Source organism: Gobius niger (genome assembly GCF_951799975.1).
Source record: "Gobius niger genome assembly, chromosome: 6".
NCBI lineage: Eukaryota > Metazoa > Chordata > Actinopteri > Gobiiformes > Gobiidae > Gobius > Gobius niger.
In genome coordinates this window covers 20,079,601-20,097,378 of record NC_136857.1, presented here as the reverse complement: position 1 = coordinate 20,097,378, position 17,778 = coordinate 20,079,601, and the positions used below count along the sequence as shown (strand labels likewise).

At 41.7% G+C, this 17,778-nt stretch overlaps 1 protein-coding gene and 1 long non-coding RNA gene across 3 annotated transcripts in view; one reads left to right on the top strand and one right to left on the bottom strand.

Annotated features, from left to right (window-relative positions):
- The window catches only part of LOC306963912, a 393,872-nt gene that overhangs the window by 51,216 nt on the left and 324,878 nt on the right, over positions 1-17,778 (top strand). The gene's annotated exons all lie outside the window — the stretch shown is intronic.
- Positions 11,697-17,778, bottom strand: part of plxna1a (plexin A1a) — a 308,362-nt gene continuing 302,280 nt past the window's right edge. For both annotated transcript variants that reach the window (XM_079557533.1, XM_079557534.1), the window contains exons 32-33: positions 17,011-17,161; positions 11,697-13,367 (exon numbers count right to left, since the gene is read on the bottom strand). In XM_079557533.1, coding sequence (XP_079413659.1) covers positions 13,272-13,367; positions 17,011-17,161 — 247 coding nt within the window. In that variant the 3' untranslated portion in view covers positions 11,697-13,271. The remainder of the gene's footprint in view (positions 13,368-17,010; positions 17,162-17,778) is intronic.

Here is a 17,778-nt window from a genome sequence, read left to right as displayed (position 1 = left end):
CCGAGTTTGCCTTATTATCCTCATCCCTTCGAGGCAATTTCCAAACAATGTGTCATCAAACTCCTTCTGTAAGCCGGAGCTGCGGCGTCTTCCTCCTAACTGTATGCTGTTGGTGGCTGTTGGTGGCTGTCAGAGCCTGCGCCCACCCCGGCGTCTCTCCCGGAGGCTTGTGGACCTGTCTGTCGCCTGTCAGGTTGAGTGTGTTTTAGTGGACATGCTGACAGCCACACCTGTTTGCAGAGGACAGTTCCTCCTGTCTGGGTCTGTGCGCACTTCACAGTCTTCAGCTCTGCCGTGCTGCTGACATCCTGCTCTTCTGCTAATCAATGAGACACTAAAGAGGGAAAAGGGCGATGACCTTGAATGGGACAGATTGTTCACGGCAGACAGAGACATGTGCGTTCACCCCCCCAAAAAAAAATACTAGCATGAATATACACCAATAACTTAATCAGGTTTTATCTTATGATCTGTAGTTTTATTCACTAAAGTATGTCTATATGTATTTAAGGCGAGACACTGCAGGTGAATAGGGAAAAAATGTATATTTACAGATATCAATTTGAAACTTTTGCTGTAGATTACTGGCATAAATGTGAGAAAAAAATACATGGCAAGTTTTCTGTTATTTTATCTTTTCATATAAGAACAAGGTGTTTTATGCCTAAAAATGCCCCAAATTTCCCATCTTTTCGGCGACACAATCTGAATAATGGATAGAGCTACATTCAAATTTATGGTCTCATTTTATTGATGAATGAGTTACCAAGACTTTCTCAGAGGGGATTATGATATCTTGTTTAGTTTTAAAATAAGCTGTTTTTTAGTGGAAACATTTAATTTTCGCCTTATTTTTTGACATTCAAAACTCAATACATGGGGCTAGGGATTAGATAATAAAAAATCCCTCTGAAAAAATCTTCAAAACATTGTTCAGTCCAGTCAGAAGTCTTTAGGTCCGACTGACGTGGACATAGTGTCGACAGAAAAATGTGTTTTGAGAAAAAGGCCCTTGAAATTGCATTGTCCCATATAAGTCTATGGGGGAACACTGAATCAGCGCAATATTTAAACATGTTATTGTGAAGATTATTTGTGGGTGAAAGCTTGTATGTTCAGAGACCAATTTGGCCCAAAACCTGAAAACTGAAAAAATTGAGGTTTGCCTGTAGTGTCTCCCCTTAAGTGTCTATCATTAATTTTGTGCTAATGCCAGTGTGCTGCACCTTTCCCCCTGATGCTAAATAGCCTTTCTATTTGTCCGATCCACTCGCTGCGGGCAACAGACCCTTTAGTGTAATATTCAGAAGATCACAATTTAAGAAAATATATCAAAACAGTTGAACGTCTAATTATGATCCTGAAATGTGTTGTTTTGTGTTGTATATATGTAAATGTGCCTTGCCCACTTAGACCCTGCTCTTCCCATATATGCAGTAAAACTACAAGCAGTCACCAACAGTCTGTGTACGTACCAAGCTTTGAAAAGTGCAGATGGTTACATCCGAGAGGACACCCAAATCCCAAATCAATACTACTGTATTACATTGCCCGAAGCAGTGGTGAACATTGAGCAGAACTGCAATTCTCCCTGCCAGAATATTACCACAGAAAAATGAATCAGACTATTGCTTATTGGTAATATTACGGAGTTGAGTTGAAACAAATGTAGTAAAAGGAGTAGGTCTTCTCTGAAATTGTCTTTTAAACTTCAAAGTCCTTCTGCGCAGCTCTGTTTACTGTGCAAAATTAGTGTTTACTCCCCAAATCACCTCAGATCAGCCTTCGGTTAGCTTAGCCCTCTCAACTGGAGGCGTCAGAGGCCAACTGCTGGGTTTTAGCACTTGGTCCTGTGATATTCTTTGTAAACCTTTGTAGACCACAGAGCTAAGATGCTTTAGGGAAGCCCGGCTTAGCTGTGCTTAGCGCCAGATGACTCTTGGAGCTCTGCGCTTCTTCCAGGAGCTGCGGCCCTCAGCCAGCCCTGCAGTGAGGCAGCAGAGGAGCAGGAAGAGAAAAAGGGAGGGAAAAAAGGAAATATTGACTGCAGCTATAGAAGTGTTTCCGAATACTGAGTAAGTAGCCCAGCCAGTTCGAAGCATTCACATTTCTTTCAAATCAAGTGTGGTCAAAATAACCACCTGGAAAGGAACTGTTATTTTTTGTAAAGCAACATCGGGAACCTCGTGGACAACGGTACAATACTTAAAGCCACAAACCACAAAGCCACAAACAAACGTGAGCCTTTTGCTGTGAGCGGCTCACCTCTCCAAAGACATGACTGTAACTTTACCATGAGTGGGTACATCTCCAGCTCGTCTCCATGGAGATGTGACTAAAGTCAGCAGAATATGAGATTTGAATAGGTTAGGTCCTAATCCAAATCCATTCTTTGCAAAAATAGCATTTTCTGTGTTGAGCTGGTCATTAGGAGCATGTTTTGTATTGATGGCGACAGCATGGTCCAAAATGTTAAAGGAATAGTTCACCGTTTTTACATACTAAGATATGTTTTTTTACCTGAGCTTAGATGAGTTGATGCGTACCTGTCTGGTCTTTGTGTGTGCCCTCAGTCACGCAAAAAGACCAAAGATGTTGTTAGCATTTGGCCTCTCCCAATGTATTCCTATAGCTCCAAACGGGGTGAAGTTGGAAGCTACCTCTTACACAGGCATGCACAAAGACCAGACAGGTATGTATCAACTCGTCTAAGCTGGAAAAAACTGTGAACTATTCCTTTAAGCAGTGCCTTTAAGACAGTTAATCAATGTTGTTCAAAAGCTATGCGTTTGGAAACTTTTGGGTGAAGGGGTTGATTTGGCAAGAAAATTCACAGCGAAACAGAGCACCAGAGAATACTTTAGGAGAAGAAGAATTTATGAGACAAAGTAAACTTAACTCCAAGCACTTGAGACAATGAAATGCAGTGGAAAGCACAAAAAGTTAGAGTATACAGTATTTCACAATGAAGTGATCTGAGTAAACAGCGTAAAAGTGTTTGACGACTCACAAATGCTGCTAATGAAATGCAAAATTCACATTCACTGCGACTATGCCCCAACACTTAGTGTTACTACAGAGAGTGACAACAGAGCTGTCTTTCCGTTACTTATCCTGACAAACACAAGAGTTCAGTTATTGCTTCCTCCGTTTTATCCAGGGTTATTGCAATATTGATTTTGTTATAGATCGCAATATGTTGAGTCACAATCCCTATATTAATATTTATCAGACTGCAATGCTCCTCTACATTCAAAGTCAGTAGAGGGTCAGTGCGGTCCAGAACTTTGTTACGCATATTATTACACCGAAATTTTGCCTTTTAACAGTATTTGTAAGACATATTGTCAGGAAGAGTCACATAGAGTCACGCCATAAGAGTTTCCCGCTCCGGGCAGGATTGGCATTGCTGCTTACCATGTTAAAGCAGTACTAAGTAACTTGTTTACCTTAATGAATCCTACCCTCCCTCTTGGGGTAATACAAGTGTTAATGGAATGATTGGGGGGGTCCCCCCTTGTGTCTCTGGCCAGAAAACCACAATTGCAACTTCACTGCCTACGGGTCGAAGGCCTCAATACACACTAATAGAATGATGAAGAAGAAGAACAGCCTAACGGGCAAAGCTAACTGCGGGCTAGCACCACTTAAAGAGTATGTACAGACAAGTTTGAGTGAAAAAAAAAATCTTCATTGTGTAATTGGATGTATAATATCCCTCTCTCCCTTTGTCTTTTGCAGTAGTATTTACTCTCACGGACAATTAATGAGTAAAACCCCGCAACATGCAACGACACCTGCATTGGCGCTTATGGCATCCAGGGACAATAGTTACTTAGTATTGCTTTAAATGTGGTATTTATAGCTTAAGCAAATGTAAACCAATGGGCGCTGGCTGCTCTGCTTTATGACCAAGACACTGGGGGCCGCCATTGCTCCACGATTGCTGTAGTACCTCCATATCGCCACTAGGCCCCCTATTGAAAAGCATTGGAGTTTAGACAGCTTAAAAACAACTTTAACGCCTGGTTTCAATTTTTTCAACACTAGACTAGGCTAGATATTCCTCCTGAGATAACACTGGGTTAATCACAATATATGAAACCAGGCTGGTTTTCGTAAAAATAATTTTTGAAATCTCGTACTTAATGAGGGACTGTTGTTAGCATTGGAGCAGCGCGAGCTACACGTCACGCAAGGGCCGAGTCTATGGTGAAAATCCTGCCCGTATGTCCTTTTTAGGAACATGCTTCGTCAGAGCTGGGGAGGGGGAGTCTGTAAATCCGCCATGAATTCCCCCACGACCGTGGTCATTATGGTAAACGGGGAGGAGTGAGCAGAAGACGTCCATTATTTTTTACAGTCTATGATGTAAACCCCCTATTTCTTACAATAAAACCTAAAATCTAAGGCAAATACAGATGCTTTTTCTGGGTGTGAGAGGCTGTCCCACGTCATCAGTGGAGCGCATGCAGTGACCCTATAAATCTGCAAAATGCTATGGAAATTCCAGCTGCTCCGTATGTCCGCGGGTTTCGGGTGTTTTTTTCAGATACCGTTGGGGCGGGGTTTGGCCGCTGATACCCGGCAACCCTGACGCCGAGTCGCAACTGCAGGTGGAACACAATCTTTCATTCTAAATGCTGTCATAATAATACTCTGACACTTTACATTTCCCAATCAAGCAATAACTTTCACATTACGTTTCAAAGTAGAAAGTGTAATGTGTATTCCCTATGAACACGATACACTATTCTGCCGTATGTAGACCTCACTTTGGAACTACAGCATAACATGAAAGTAAGATTGACAGAAAGTGGTGGAACATTATAAGCAGCGAGTAGCGGGCTGGTGGAGTTGTTCTCAAGATCAAAGTATGGGATATCTTGCGAGAGGAAAGGTGCAGAAATCTCCTGCCGGGACTCGTGCTGCCGAACAGGAGGAGGCTGAAGCTGGTCAAAATAGCCCCAGTCCAAGTACATGCTGTATTTCTGCTGCTACATTTGCTTTTTCCTCTTCTCGCACTCTGCTGTTGCGAGCCTGCCAGAGAGAGACGCACTCACAATCCGACTGCAGGACTTATAGGAACTCCCTCACGGCTGCTATTCTGGAGTTTATTGATCGGGGCCAGTGCAGTAAAAGTCACCTGTAACACTACATGGTCTGAGGAAATAGATTTTTTTTTTTCAAAGCAGATGTGAATGACAGAGGCCTTCGGCTTTAGCTCAGGTTCAAATGGAAACAGTTTAGGTTGAAGATGCAAAGACATTTGCGTTAGAAAAGATCATGTATTCGTTTACTGTTTCTGTCTTTAGATCATATGAAACAGTTGCAAAATTAAGAAGACCCTAAGGGAAAAGGTGCAGCAACAATGACCCATCTGACTTGAAGATGAGTCTTGCCAACTAGTTACGGTGTATCATTCAGGAGACGGCTTCATTTGTTGCAGACGTTTGTGGAATCTCTTGCTTGTAAAGAAGTTTTCCATTTTAGACGTCTGAAGTAGCCTGGCCTTAGCCATCCGTAAACTCCGGTCAAGTATAATTTCCGTACATGTACGTCTGGGTCTGATCTCAGTGGCTGCTTTACATCGGTTGAATTTCAACCTACCATTCAGCGAGTGGGGGAGGCGGGTGTTGCAGGTGACTTCAAGCATTTGCGCCGCATTTGCTGGTTGTAGTTTGGCAATGGCGGCGGATATGAAAGTAATGGAAGCTCTTCAATCCTTCCTGGCTCGGCTCCCAAATATCCAGAAATTAAAACTGAAGCCTTGGAATGTGCAAAGAATGCCCTCAAGAGTTATGATAGCTGCTTCACTCACTCGGGCGCATTACATACGTCACGACCAAATGCTATAGGAAAATCAGATCCAGTCATTTCAAAGGAGTTGAACACCCCTAAATCTCACTGAACTGCAGCAGTTTTGTAAAGAGGAATGGTCCCAGATTCATCCTGATCGTAGTGAGCGTCTAATCTGCAACTACAGAAAAGCAGTTATTTCTGCCACAGAAGGATCAGCCAGCTATTGGATGTTGGTGTGCTGTTCCATTTTCCCCCCCACCCTGGACGTTGTGTGTTCCTCCCAAACTATTCAACTTTGGGGTAATCAATCCACAGTGTATTTTGCCAGTAATGCTGTGGAATCCAGTGCTCTTTCACAAATCTAAGTTGAATAGTTTGGGAGGAACACACAAGGTCATGTATGGACGATGTACTCCCACTGTAAGTCCATCATCTAGTGTTTCAGCTGGAATATTATATAACACTGGGGCTAAATGAACATGATTTCTCGCTGAAGACCGGGAACACCATATATATACTGTAGATATAAACAGCAAAGTAAAATACTTTGCACCTCTACAAACTCCAATCATAAGGGGTCAGTAAAGAAACACTCATCATGAGGCTTTGCAGGAGGTTTTAAGCCCCTTCGACTTGACGTCCTCTTTCATCCTGTTGTGATTTCCCTTGTTGGCCATTATTGATTGTACATTCAAGCAAAACAAAAACGAGAGTCAGCCTTATTAACTATCTCCACTGAGAACCTTCCCGTGTCTCTAAAACAAACCGATGACGTCCCATTGTCTCCAGCTCAGAGCCAATTGGACTTTTTGTGCTTCATTCCTCCTCTTCACTGTGCCATCTTTCAGGCGCCCAGTGCAGTTTTGCGTGGAGCACGGTCGCCGATTGAATCACCAGAAAAGGCCGCGGGCACAAAGGAGACAGAAAGCGAGATAGAGCGGCCAAATAAAGAGCCATTCCTCCCAACGAGCGCTATTCAAACATGGTAATCTGATGCCTGGAGATACGCAAACGCACCACACACAGAAAGTGCAGGCGACAGGAGGTGGTAAGTGAAGAAATGTGTTTCTGACGAGAGCAGCGGGGACTCTTTATAATGTACAAGTGGAAAATTAAAGACAAAGGAACGCTGTGTTGTGAAGAACACAGTGGGGGGGAAAAAGAGGAAGTGGAGAGGATTACAGGTGTCAGACTTGTGGTGTAGGCATGTTAAGATGATCTCATTTTTTTTCACAAGCTAAATGAATTGAGATTCACTGTGTTAGCATACTGTTCATGCTGTATTTGCTTGCTGTTCCTGTTAGTTAGCTTATTAACAAAACACCCTGATATTGCCCTGCTGATGTGCTGATGACAAGTATGGTAGGCCTACTAGAGTCATTGCTCTTGTTAGTTTGTTGGGAATGTTCTTAGGAATTTATTCTTGTGATTCGTTATTTTGTATAAAATGTTCAAATGCAGCAGATTCAGACTGATCATAAACCATTTATACTTCTATTAGCAATACAGTTTTATTATTATTTTATAACTCTTTCTTTATTTCACAGTGTCAGAATTAACATTTGGATGTTCTACTGTTCTGCGACAGCGATTGGGCATATACTCTATGGCAGTGTTTCCCTACCAGGGGTATGAGGACATGTGGGGGTACTTGAGAATCTAGCAGAAAGTACTTGGAGCTGTATTGCAGATTGAAAAAGAAGGTGAAATTGTACTATGGAAAAACTATATTTTTGCAATAGAACGTATAGCTCTTTGAATACAACATTCACTTACAAATGGTAAGGTAAGTTGAAGAAGCATGTAATCCTCACTCAGCCAATCAGATCCCAATACTGTGGCATTTGACCAATCAGCAGAGACCGGTCACGATCTAAACTTCCCGTTTTCTCTGAAGTCTGAAAAAGACCCAAGTCTGGCTAAAATTATGGTACATTTCTTGACATAACTTGTCATTGTAAGTTGATGAAACTCACACATTTTATTGGTGAATAATTGTGCTCATTGATGATATATGTGTTGGTTTTGGAGTGAAATGTAGTGAATGAGTGAAATTACAACAAGAAAAAAGCAGGCACCATATTTGATCATAAACCTAAAGTTTTTGTCCATATTTGGACATGCCCTTTGCACCTATTATTCATGCTTACAGCATTATCTTGACAAAAGAACCAATAAACCCTAGGACTATGTTTTAATGTTGCCGAAGGTTGTTTTTTTTACCCCTTAAAGGCACACTGCGCAACATTTTGGACTATACTGTTGCCATCAACACAAAACATGCTCCTAATGACCAGCTCAACGCAGAAAATGTAGTGGGTAATCAAAGAATGGACTTGCATGATAACTTTACTTGTTTTAGTCACATCTCCATGGAGACGAGCTGGACACGTACCCACTTCTGGTAGAGTTGCTGTGATGTCTTAGAGAGAAGAGCCGCTCACAGCAAAGGCACATGTTTGTTTGTGCATTTATGAGGTATTTTTCAATGAGGAAAATATCTGTCATAAAATAAATGCTTGTATTTCAGTATTATTTATTGGGTAAAATTCTACACGGTGTGGCTTTAAAGGGCAACAAACTAAATATGGTAACTTTGGTTTTTTTTCACCAGTTTAGAGACCTTCAAAACTGATTGGAACTTTTTTGTTGCGTTGTCACAGTTTTTAAGTCATATTTTTGTCGTGTATTTGTAGTTTTTGTGTTATTGTTGCTTTTCCAGCACCTTTTTAACACTCTTTGGTGGCTTTTACATCACTTTCATAGTGTTTTTCCTCCTTCAGTTTCCATGCGTTGTTGCCACGTTATCGTCACTTTTTCATCTTGGTTTACATCTTTTAGATTTGGGTAGTGCCTGGATAATAACCTGAGAAAACTTGCTCAGTCAAGGCGGGGGCCCAGAGGTTAAATGAATAAAAAAGAAAGAGTCCTAAAAAACTATCTACGACGCTAAGACAGTTCGTTTTTTTCTTAAATCACAGCTACTGTCGTTGGTAACAAGTAATTTAACACCAATGACGTTACAAAACTTTCATTTTCACCTTTAATCTTTGGAGGAATATGGCACCGGACGAAATAAAAACACAAGGCAAGTGTAGCAAAAAACATGTTTAATCTCTCCTTGATGCATATTTACACGTAATAAATCTGCAAAATAGGAAAGAGGCAGATATTTACACACACACACACACCCACGCACACACACACAGGCGTGAAACGGACCTGCCACAGCAGCTTCAAGTCTCAAACTCTTAAAAAGGTATAGCAGAAATCACAAAGTATGAAAGTTTTTCCTCCTTTAATCTGTGTGCAGGTACTTAATGTCCCACGCTCCTTCTAAGATCCCCCTTTTATCAGAGCGGAGTGAGCAGGTGAGGAAGAGTGCGGGGCCAGGGACAAACTGGAACATGTCGTATAAGGAGAACTGCGGTGTGTGAGTCTATGGCGAAGAGCTGTCTTTACACTTCAAATAACCTTATTTAGCACGAGCCCTCTTCAGACGGATCATTTTAGCGTAGGGTTTTTGCAATACGTATAAAAGGAAGAGTCGGCTGAATTGGGGAACTCCATTTTAAGCCCCCACATCACCTGATTTGAGTATTTTAGAGCTATTCCTTGATGGATTGTCGCTAAATCAATCCGAAGAATAAACTATCAATAGTCCAGGTCTCTACATCCCGATTTCTCTACAAACATGTGTGGCAGAATGACGTCAGGGGTTCAGCATTGTCTCAACTGGGTTTCAATCGTATTGCAAGTTATTTCAGCCTCAGAAGTCCCAAGAATCAATCTGATGGGAGCCATAGACCAAGAACATTCAGTACTGCCATCTAGTCACTGCAGAAGAGTGATGGGGGAGACTGCTAAGCTCACAATTTCAGCTTGTGTCGTTTTCATCTACACGGCTTTCACAATAAACTTCATTTCCAAACGCTTGTGCTTACAAAATATCATTTTAAGCTAATCCTTTCCAATCACATGCAATAGAGAATTACATCTTGGTCTACTAAGTAACTATTCAATTTTTAATAGTAATCTTGTTATTTTACGTGTTGGACCATCTCCACTTTATCCCACTCTGTATACTCTGACCCTGTATTTACCACATGGACTATCGCTTCGCTGGTCCAGTCTCACATTTTCAAAGAAAAAGAATGCATCTTAATAAATATTTAACTCTTTCTTTTAATCATTTTCAGCTTATTAAACTTAACAGCAAAGCCTCGAACACATTCTTTGATAAGGGAGGAGGCAGCCAAGGCACAGGGAGCGGTTCTTCCTCCTCCTTCCTCTTGGCATGGCTGTCTCTTTCGATCGGGAAAAGCCAAACGGCGCAGATGCAACGGAATGGAAAATGAAAAACCGAAGCAGGCCCTTCAAAGCAACTTCCTCCGCCGCGCCCCGGTCTTTTCATCTTTTTTACCCCAACAAGTGGTGAAGCACAAAACAAGACGCCGAACCAAGAAACAAAAGCATAGAAGGCTGCTTTATACAATTCTCAACTTTTTTTTTTTTTTTTATACTCCAAAAGAAATCCAAATATCTTTACAAGTTCTGTACATTAAAAACAAAAAAAGAAAGAAAGAAACATCTTCAGTGCAGTGCTTCAAAAGTCAGAATTTCTATAGCTGGATCTGTGTTGAAATGCAATATCTGGGGCGAAGCACAGGAAAGGAATGATGGATACATTTCTGAAATGAACTTAAGAAGCTTTGGTCAGCGCCCTGTATGGAGTTGTACCCTGTTTAAAATCACTGGTTCAAGTATCAAAGCTCATACAGTACGTTACATTAATGACATGGCTTAGGAAAAACGTAATAATAATAATTAAATGTGATTGCAACTCAAAAATAATAATAGCAAATGTTGTTGAAGCAATTTGTGGTTGGGATCAGCCATAACATTATGACCAATATCAGGAAATCCACTGTAGGTCAAGAAATAAGCAGCTACTAAGGCGACTGGACGAGACCACCAAAAGACCACTGGGGTCATTTGCTATGCTGACATAGTTTTATAATGGTTAGCACTGGGATTATTTTCAATACTATGAATAACCACAAAATGTATGCTGCTGTTTTTTACTCTAAAATATACTCATTTTTATATAAATTGTGCTTTAGCTATAACTCATAAACCTTAGTAGCATAAGGCAATCTGTCTGGCAAGCTTCATTGTAAAGTAAGAGCAACTTGGTTTACATACAAGCTAACATTTTTTGAAGATTTTTGAAGGACACCTCTCATCAAATAAATATGTACAACTGGACGTATTTGAAATGACATAATACGTTTTGGTCTATTTACAATACCATCTATGTATATACAATGTACACCATTCGAAAGGAACTAACAAGGCCTATGAGATGAGTGACAAATGGTCACAATGTTTTGGCTGATTTTAGATGCAACGCCAACTGTACTTTTACTGTTTCTGCATTGTGTGTTTTTTTTAATTTTATTTTTTTTACCGTCAAAATGACAAGACTGAGGCTGTTTTACAAACTAAACACTCAACAATGAAATGGCTTTTTGTTCCTGATGAGACGAGGCTTGTGTTTGAGCAAAAAACATCCGTTAATGGGAAGCACTGTCATGGAAGAACTTAAATGTTTTCGGAGGCATTGGTGTCGAAGAAACGCATCTGACATTCCCCCCCCCCCCCCTCCCCTTACATCATTTTGTAAAAGCCTGTAAAAACAACAAATGGGTACATCCGCACTGCATCACGTGGCCGTCTTTCAACATGTTGCCAGACGTGTGTGCGTATTAGCCTTGTACCCCATGTACAGCCATGAAGAATCAACGTGTTCTAATTAATCACAATGAAGCACTGCAAAATTGGCGTTTAAAGCAGCACATACCCCAAAGGAAGCGTAAACATTAAAACATATCTTTTCTTCTTTTTTTTTTTTTTTTCTTTTTTTACCTTCGGTTCAAAGCACAGAACGAAAATAAGAGAAAAGGCCTTTGACTAGTACAAAACACTCACATAAATCGAGCTACAGTTTCTTTTACTTACACCACATTCACATTTGAGAGACCTTCAGCCTTCAGTACCACCTTCCATTGGTAAAAAACACAATACTGACGGCGCTCCGGAAAGTGCCCTTGATTGCGGAATGCCGTGGGAAACAGTCTGCAAAACAACGTGGATGGTTCTGGATAATAGCCTTTTGCCAGAGTTAAGCCATCGCCTTCGACTACACTTCCACTGGCTTTTACGGTAATGGTTAGGAGGAAGTATGTCTTTGGTTACTTTAAACAGTGTTTCCAACACATGAGATCTTGTTGGACCGCTAAAGTCTGTTTGAGTCCAGTACTGTCTCAAAGTTAACCAAAATATGCAGTTGACAACAATGAGGCAATATGGCGGACGAATAGCATTTTCATTTGTGATGTATAAAAAAATACTTTAGCTATTTTCAACAATTTATACATCAATTAAAACCCAGAGCTCCTCGGTCAACAATGTTTAGAGTAACCAAAAAAATGCCCTCTAGAACCCAAAAAAAAAACTGTCTTGAAATGAAATATAGAAGCTGTCTGTTATATATAGAGCGCTTTGCCTATTTTATACTCTTCACTTTCAGTCACTAAGCATGACAACATTTCATAGCACATTTCGTCTAATCAGAAAGAAAAGTTTTCTTTGCACTAAACAACATTCAAAGTAAAACAACATGGCACAGAACGACTTTTTCCTTGTGTTTTTCATAATTATCAAATCCTGGATCTTTTGTACATTAAAATTGAAAACTTCTGTTTTTTTTTTTTCTCTCATTCATTTGAAAAAAAGTTTCTATTTATATATCTATATAGAGATTCATATATCCTCTTCAATCTTTTTGATTCAGCTTTGTTGTGCAAATTCAGCAGTTAACACAAGTGGCACAGCACTGAGGAGAGCCGGAATAGAAAAAAAAAACAAAGCAAAAATCCAAATTGTCGGACTATGGGTGTTGTTTCCGTAGAGATTCCCTGAATAGTCCTTGTTTGCCTGTGTGTCCACCTGCTGAAGTGTCTCAGAGCGATGCACTGAATCTTTACCATGGCTGTTTATGCACTGTCACCACAATAGAAACACAGATCCTGGGTTAGTCTTGGCTAATCGTCTGAAGAAAAAACATTTTGCAGTTATATTTCCAAAGTTCTTGGTCACCACTGCAGTGAACCAGTCTCGCCTGATTGGCCGAAGAACCCCACTGGTGCTCCCGCCGTAGGTCCGTATCCACTGAGGCTGTAGGGCAGGTTTGATTTGGTTGTGTCGGGGGGGCCTGGCTTGGCAGTTCAGAAGAAGAAAACAAAGCCAATCCCTGTATGTTCGTCTCTCTGGTGTGCTGCTGCTCCATGGTTTTGTCGTGAAAGGAACGTTAAAGGTCAAAAAGTCACAAGGTCGTCAGGGAAGGCGTGTTGATTGGCCAGTGCGGGGCTGGCTGGCGGCAGGCGGAGGCTGTGATTGGCCGACTCTCAGCTGGTCATGGACATGGTGTCGATCACCTGCTCCAGTTTGCCGCGTAGCCTCTGTCTGCGCGACTGTTCGTCTTTCTGCAACGCCGTCAGGATCTGTGACGGAAATCACAAGAGGTGAGATTAATACAAGAACGCTTCTGCAGAGATATCGCAAGACAGTTTCAACGAATGACAGGTCATTTACCTTCTGATGATTGCAAACTTCTCAAAAATAAGATAATGGAGCAAGTGACAACCAGCGGAATACAGTGTGTGTGTGGTGAATACGGTTTCATGAGCTTTTTGTCCCCATCAAAATAAATGAAGCTTCAGCGCTAATTCAACCTGGAAGACGTACCTGAAGCCTTCATTCATCACCTCATCAACGGCAGCCTTTACCAATCATCCAATCACAGCCCCAGCTCTAGCCGCACCTTTGTGTCAGCCAATCATCACAGCTGCTTATTCCTGCTTCAGCCATTCATCGTACGGATCCCCTTCTTAAGCTCCCCTGTCACTCTCCCATTTCCCAGCCGTGCTGTGACCCTCCTCCGCCCTTCCTCGGGTCCGCCCGTCGCTGTCATCTAGCCGCCCCGGGTCTCGTCCTACCACCACCAGCGTCCGGGCTTGGGTGTAAGATTCTGGCCATCATCCATCAACGCCATGTATTCCATACCATTACTGCAATAATCCGCTGGGGTCTGAGCCCCAATCATGATTCACATTCACTAAAACTTTCCTTACGCATTCTGTCTCTGTGAGTCTTTTCAGGTTGAAATCAAAGATGATATGACCTGGATACAAATACATGCTTGGCAGATCTCGATCTGTTTATTTATACTTAACTAAAATTATAAACCTGCACTAAAGCTGGCAAAGATACCCAATCTTTGTAAGTTTCTTGTTGAAATAAGACAATGTAAGCTATTTGTACATTTGAGACGTAATAATCATCAACTATAAATAAACGTTTTTGATGACGCAAAAAGTATAATTATTAATGATTAAATCAATGCAACTGTGTGTGCCCCCAGTGTCTGCATACACTGGTGTGTAAATAGATGACTGGTTCCTTGAGTATTTTGAGTGCTCAAGAGGTACAACAGTGCTAGATTACTTGTTTATACTCTAGTTCCCCACAGCGTGGTATATTCACACATGTATTCTTCTTGAATGCTGCCTGAACTATGAAAAGTAACGCCAATGTTTTGAGTATCCAGGGCAGAGGAGACGAGTATCCAAACTCTCAGATGGAAAGCTAATGGCCATCGCACTTACATTGCTGTTTTCTTTTATGTGTGGGATGAACAAGGGGAGGTGGAGCTGCTACACAGAGGACATGCTACTCTATATTTATGTGCGTTTTTGTCTTGCTGCCAGCACATTATAAGCCTGTCCGTGTTAGTGTGAGAGGTCAGGGCAAGCCTACATCTGGATAATAGGCTGTAATGACGGGGGGCAGTTAGCATTGAATGGGGCCAGCTGCAACCAAGCCGTGTAACTACAGTCATATTGTGGGCACGCAGCGGTACGAGCAGGAAGGATGGGGGGGTAAAAGGCTCTGATGGCGTGTTTTTGAACACATGAATGCACCCTGAGAGTGGGAATGGCTTATACAAAGAAGACATATGGCTGCCCATCAGGAGACTCAACCTACAAACATGCACAAAACTGGACAGATTTCAAATGTAATTTGTTTTTGGCGAGCACATATTTTTCAGGCTTTAAAATAATGATGATGAATAGATACTTGGAATACAAGGAGTTTGGAAAGTTATCAGTTCACATGTGATTATTTCTATTTTATTATGCAACAGTCTGACACTAAAATCACATGGAAATTGATTAATAATCAGATTTATTTTCTATTGATTGATTTCTATTCACACTGATTAAAAAAAAGTCACAACGACAGAAGTATTCAAACTCCATATAACAACTGTAGACCCATTGTATTACTAGAATACTGCTGTTTTGGAGGTGCAGGTCAGTGGTAAAATCCCATGATACATAAAGGAGTGTAGACTTTTCGATGACACTGGGCAGAAGACACAGTCAGGATAAGAATGAAAGTATGTACGCCTGAAGATATGACTGTGTTACTTTTAATAACTTGATTAGCTGTTGTCCTTTAACCCACTCTCACCACATGTAGAACTGCATGTCTAATTTAATACATAGCTGCAATGGTAATAAAGAAAACACTGGTAGCAGTGACTTATTGTGCCTGATTGGTGATACATTACAGGCCTGAACTTGAGGCAAAAAAAAACCGAGTGAGCACGAAATATATCATGCTAAAGGTTTGGAGTTACGTCTTTCCCGTGCTGTATCCTCATAGCTCAGGGGTGTGTGTCTGATCAGCCTTTCTCTGATATAGAATAGTACCCACAGCACTGGGACCGGAGCCGGTCGGCAGTGGCACTGAAATGGCTTCTTTGGTGAGGTGAATGGTAATGTTTTATAACTGCTAGTTAATGTGAGCAGACTTGCTTACATTGCCCCCCGCACACCTCAAAATATATTTTTTTACAAATCTGCACAATAGGATGACCTTTGTCGAGTGACAAGTTTGCAGGCCTGATGGCAACTACTGTTTTTCCGAGAGCAATTCTCACAAATATCAGACACTTTGTGACACTTGGCTTCCACTGTGTGATTTCTAACATTAGAACACTATTCCATGTCACTGCGGAAGCACAGTGTGTGCACCCAAGACCTGACCTGTCACTATAAATGGACAGACAAAGAGCTTGTAGCTCCTTTTATCCCCCCCAAAAAATACCTGTTTGTCTAGATTACAGTTACAAATTCACAACCAAAAGTCTATTATGGTTCTTCAGTCCAAGTCCAGGTAGAAGAATATTAAAGTTTGAGTGCCATTACATGGAGGTGACTCAGTGGCAACAACTTTGACCTCTAAACCATAAGGTCCCAGTTTCAACTCCTGTTCGGTGCTGTCCCTGTGTCTGGGTGGTTTTCTTTAACACTAATCTTAACCATGCAATAAAGGCATGGTTAAGATTAGTGGCACTGTGGTCTTTCACTGCTCCTGATTAGCTCAGCTTTGAAAAGGTGGGTTAAATGCAGAGGACCCATTTCTGTATAATGTATTGTATTGCACTTGACAAGCTTCTAAAAACGCTACACAGAAGTCATTTTTTATTCACTCCACACTCAAAGGTGGCAATCTATATATACACAGGCAAGTGTCTTGCATAATGACACAATGAAAGTGCACCAGCAGAAGTCAGATTTTGAGCCCCCGAGCCACTTACCTTTACCGCTAAATTCAGAAGCACTGCCGACTTGCCTAATGCTAACCACTCCACTCCACCATTAATGACATTTTGCAGTGTCCAACATACTTGTAGATTCTATCATAAGTCATGCATGTTTCAACCCGTGCACATTTTACTGATACAACTCGCAGTGTGGCGGCAAATAACGAAAATCTCATCTTTAATCAGAGAGCAGCGACGGCCCAATCCGTTCTGCTGTTACAATAGAACTCACATCAGTTAAACGCAGCTCCATTAGCCTTGTAATGTGCTGAGCTCATGGCGTAATGTGCATTCTAATGGTGATAATAGCTCACCCTGGACGCCCGTATGGATGTGCCGTTCTTATCGCAGTAATTGAATTCAAATGACCTCATGGTATTAGTCAGGATGGGTAAAGAGGAGGATGACACCAGTGATTAGGAGATGGGAGTAGGGACGGTTGGGCGGGGTGGGGGGGGGCTGGGGGGGCTCACCTCGTCCTTGTATTTGACAATGTAGGAGTAGATCTCGTGCAGCGCCGACATGCTGTTGAATTGGCTCAGGTGGAGGCGGGACTGCTCGGCCAGGTACGCACTCATGTCCTGGTCACTGATGGCAGGCATTCGGGAGATGTCAGAGTAGTACCTGGTAAAGTAGAGATAAGTAAAGAAAAGGGCAAGATTACAAACACGAGTATAAACAGCGGCAAAACAGATGATGTGGCATTATAAAAAGGACGAAATAGAACTCATGTGGCCAACTGTCTTACACCTGGATTACTCTGAGTACTGAATGGGTACGGTGTGGGCTCCACAAGTATCAAAACTCATTACAGTGAGCTCACATTAGCCATGGTGCAGTGCGGGTATGGGTACTGGTATGGGTGCCAGACGCCGCAGAGGGCTGGAGCGCTCTCTGATCACGCTGATGAAATGAGATGAACCAAATAGGTAGTCATGCGCCAGTCAAGGGAATAGAATCCAGTGAATTTTCAGAATAGAATCCGCCAACAAATCTGCAACTCCACTAATGTAAAAACAGAGACATGCCATCACAGAGAAGCTTTCAGACGATTACGGAGGGGTAACAAGGGCTTCATCCTGAAAGGGGAAAACTGTATTTGGATTTCAAGCATTTCTGAGGGCAACAGCAAAAAGAGGACAAGGACTGTTTTTTGCAGGCCTTCTGAGAGAAATTGGTGTCTTACAAAAAAACGGACTTTGCAAGAAAAGCACACTAGTTGTATAGTCCAATAGTTTAGA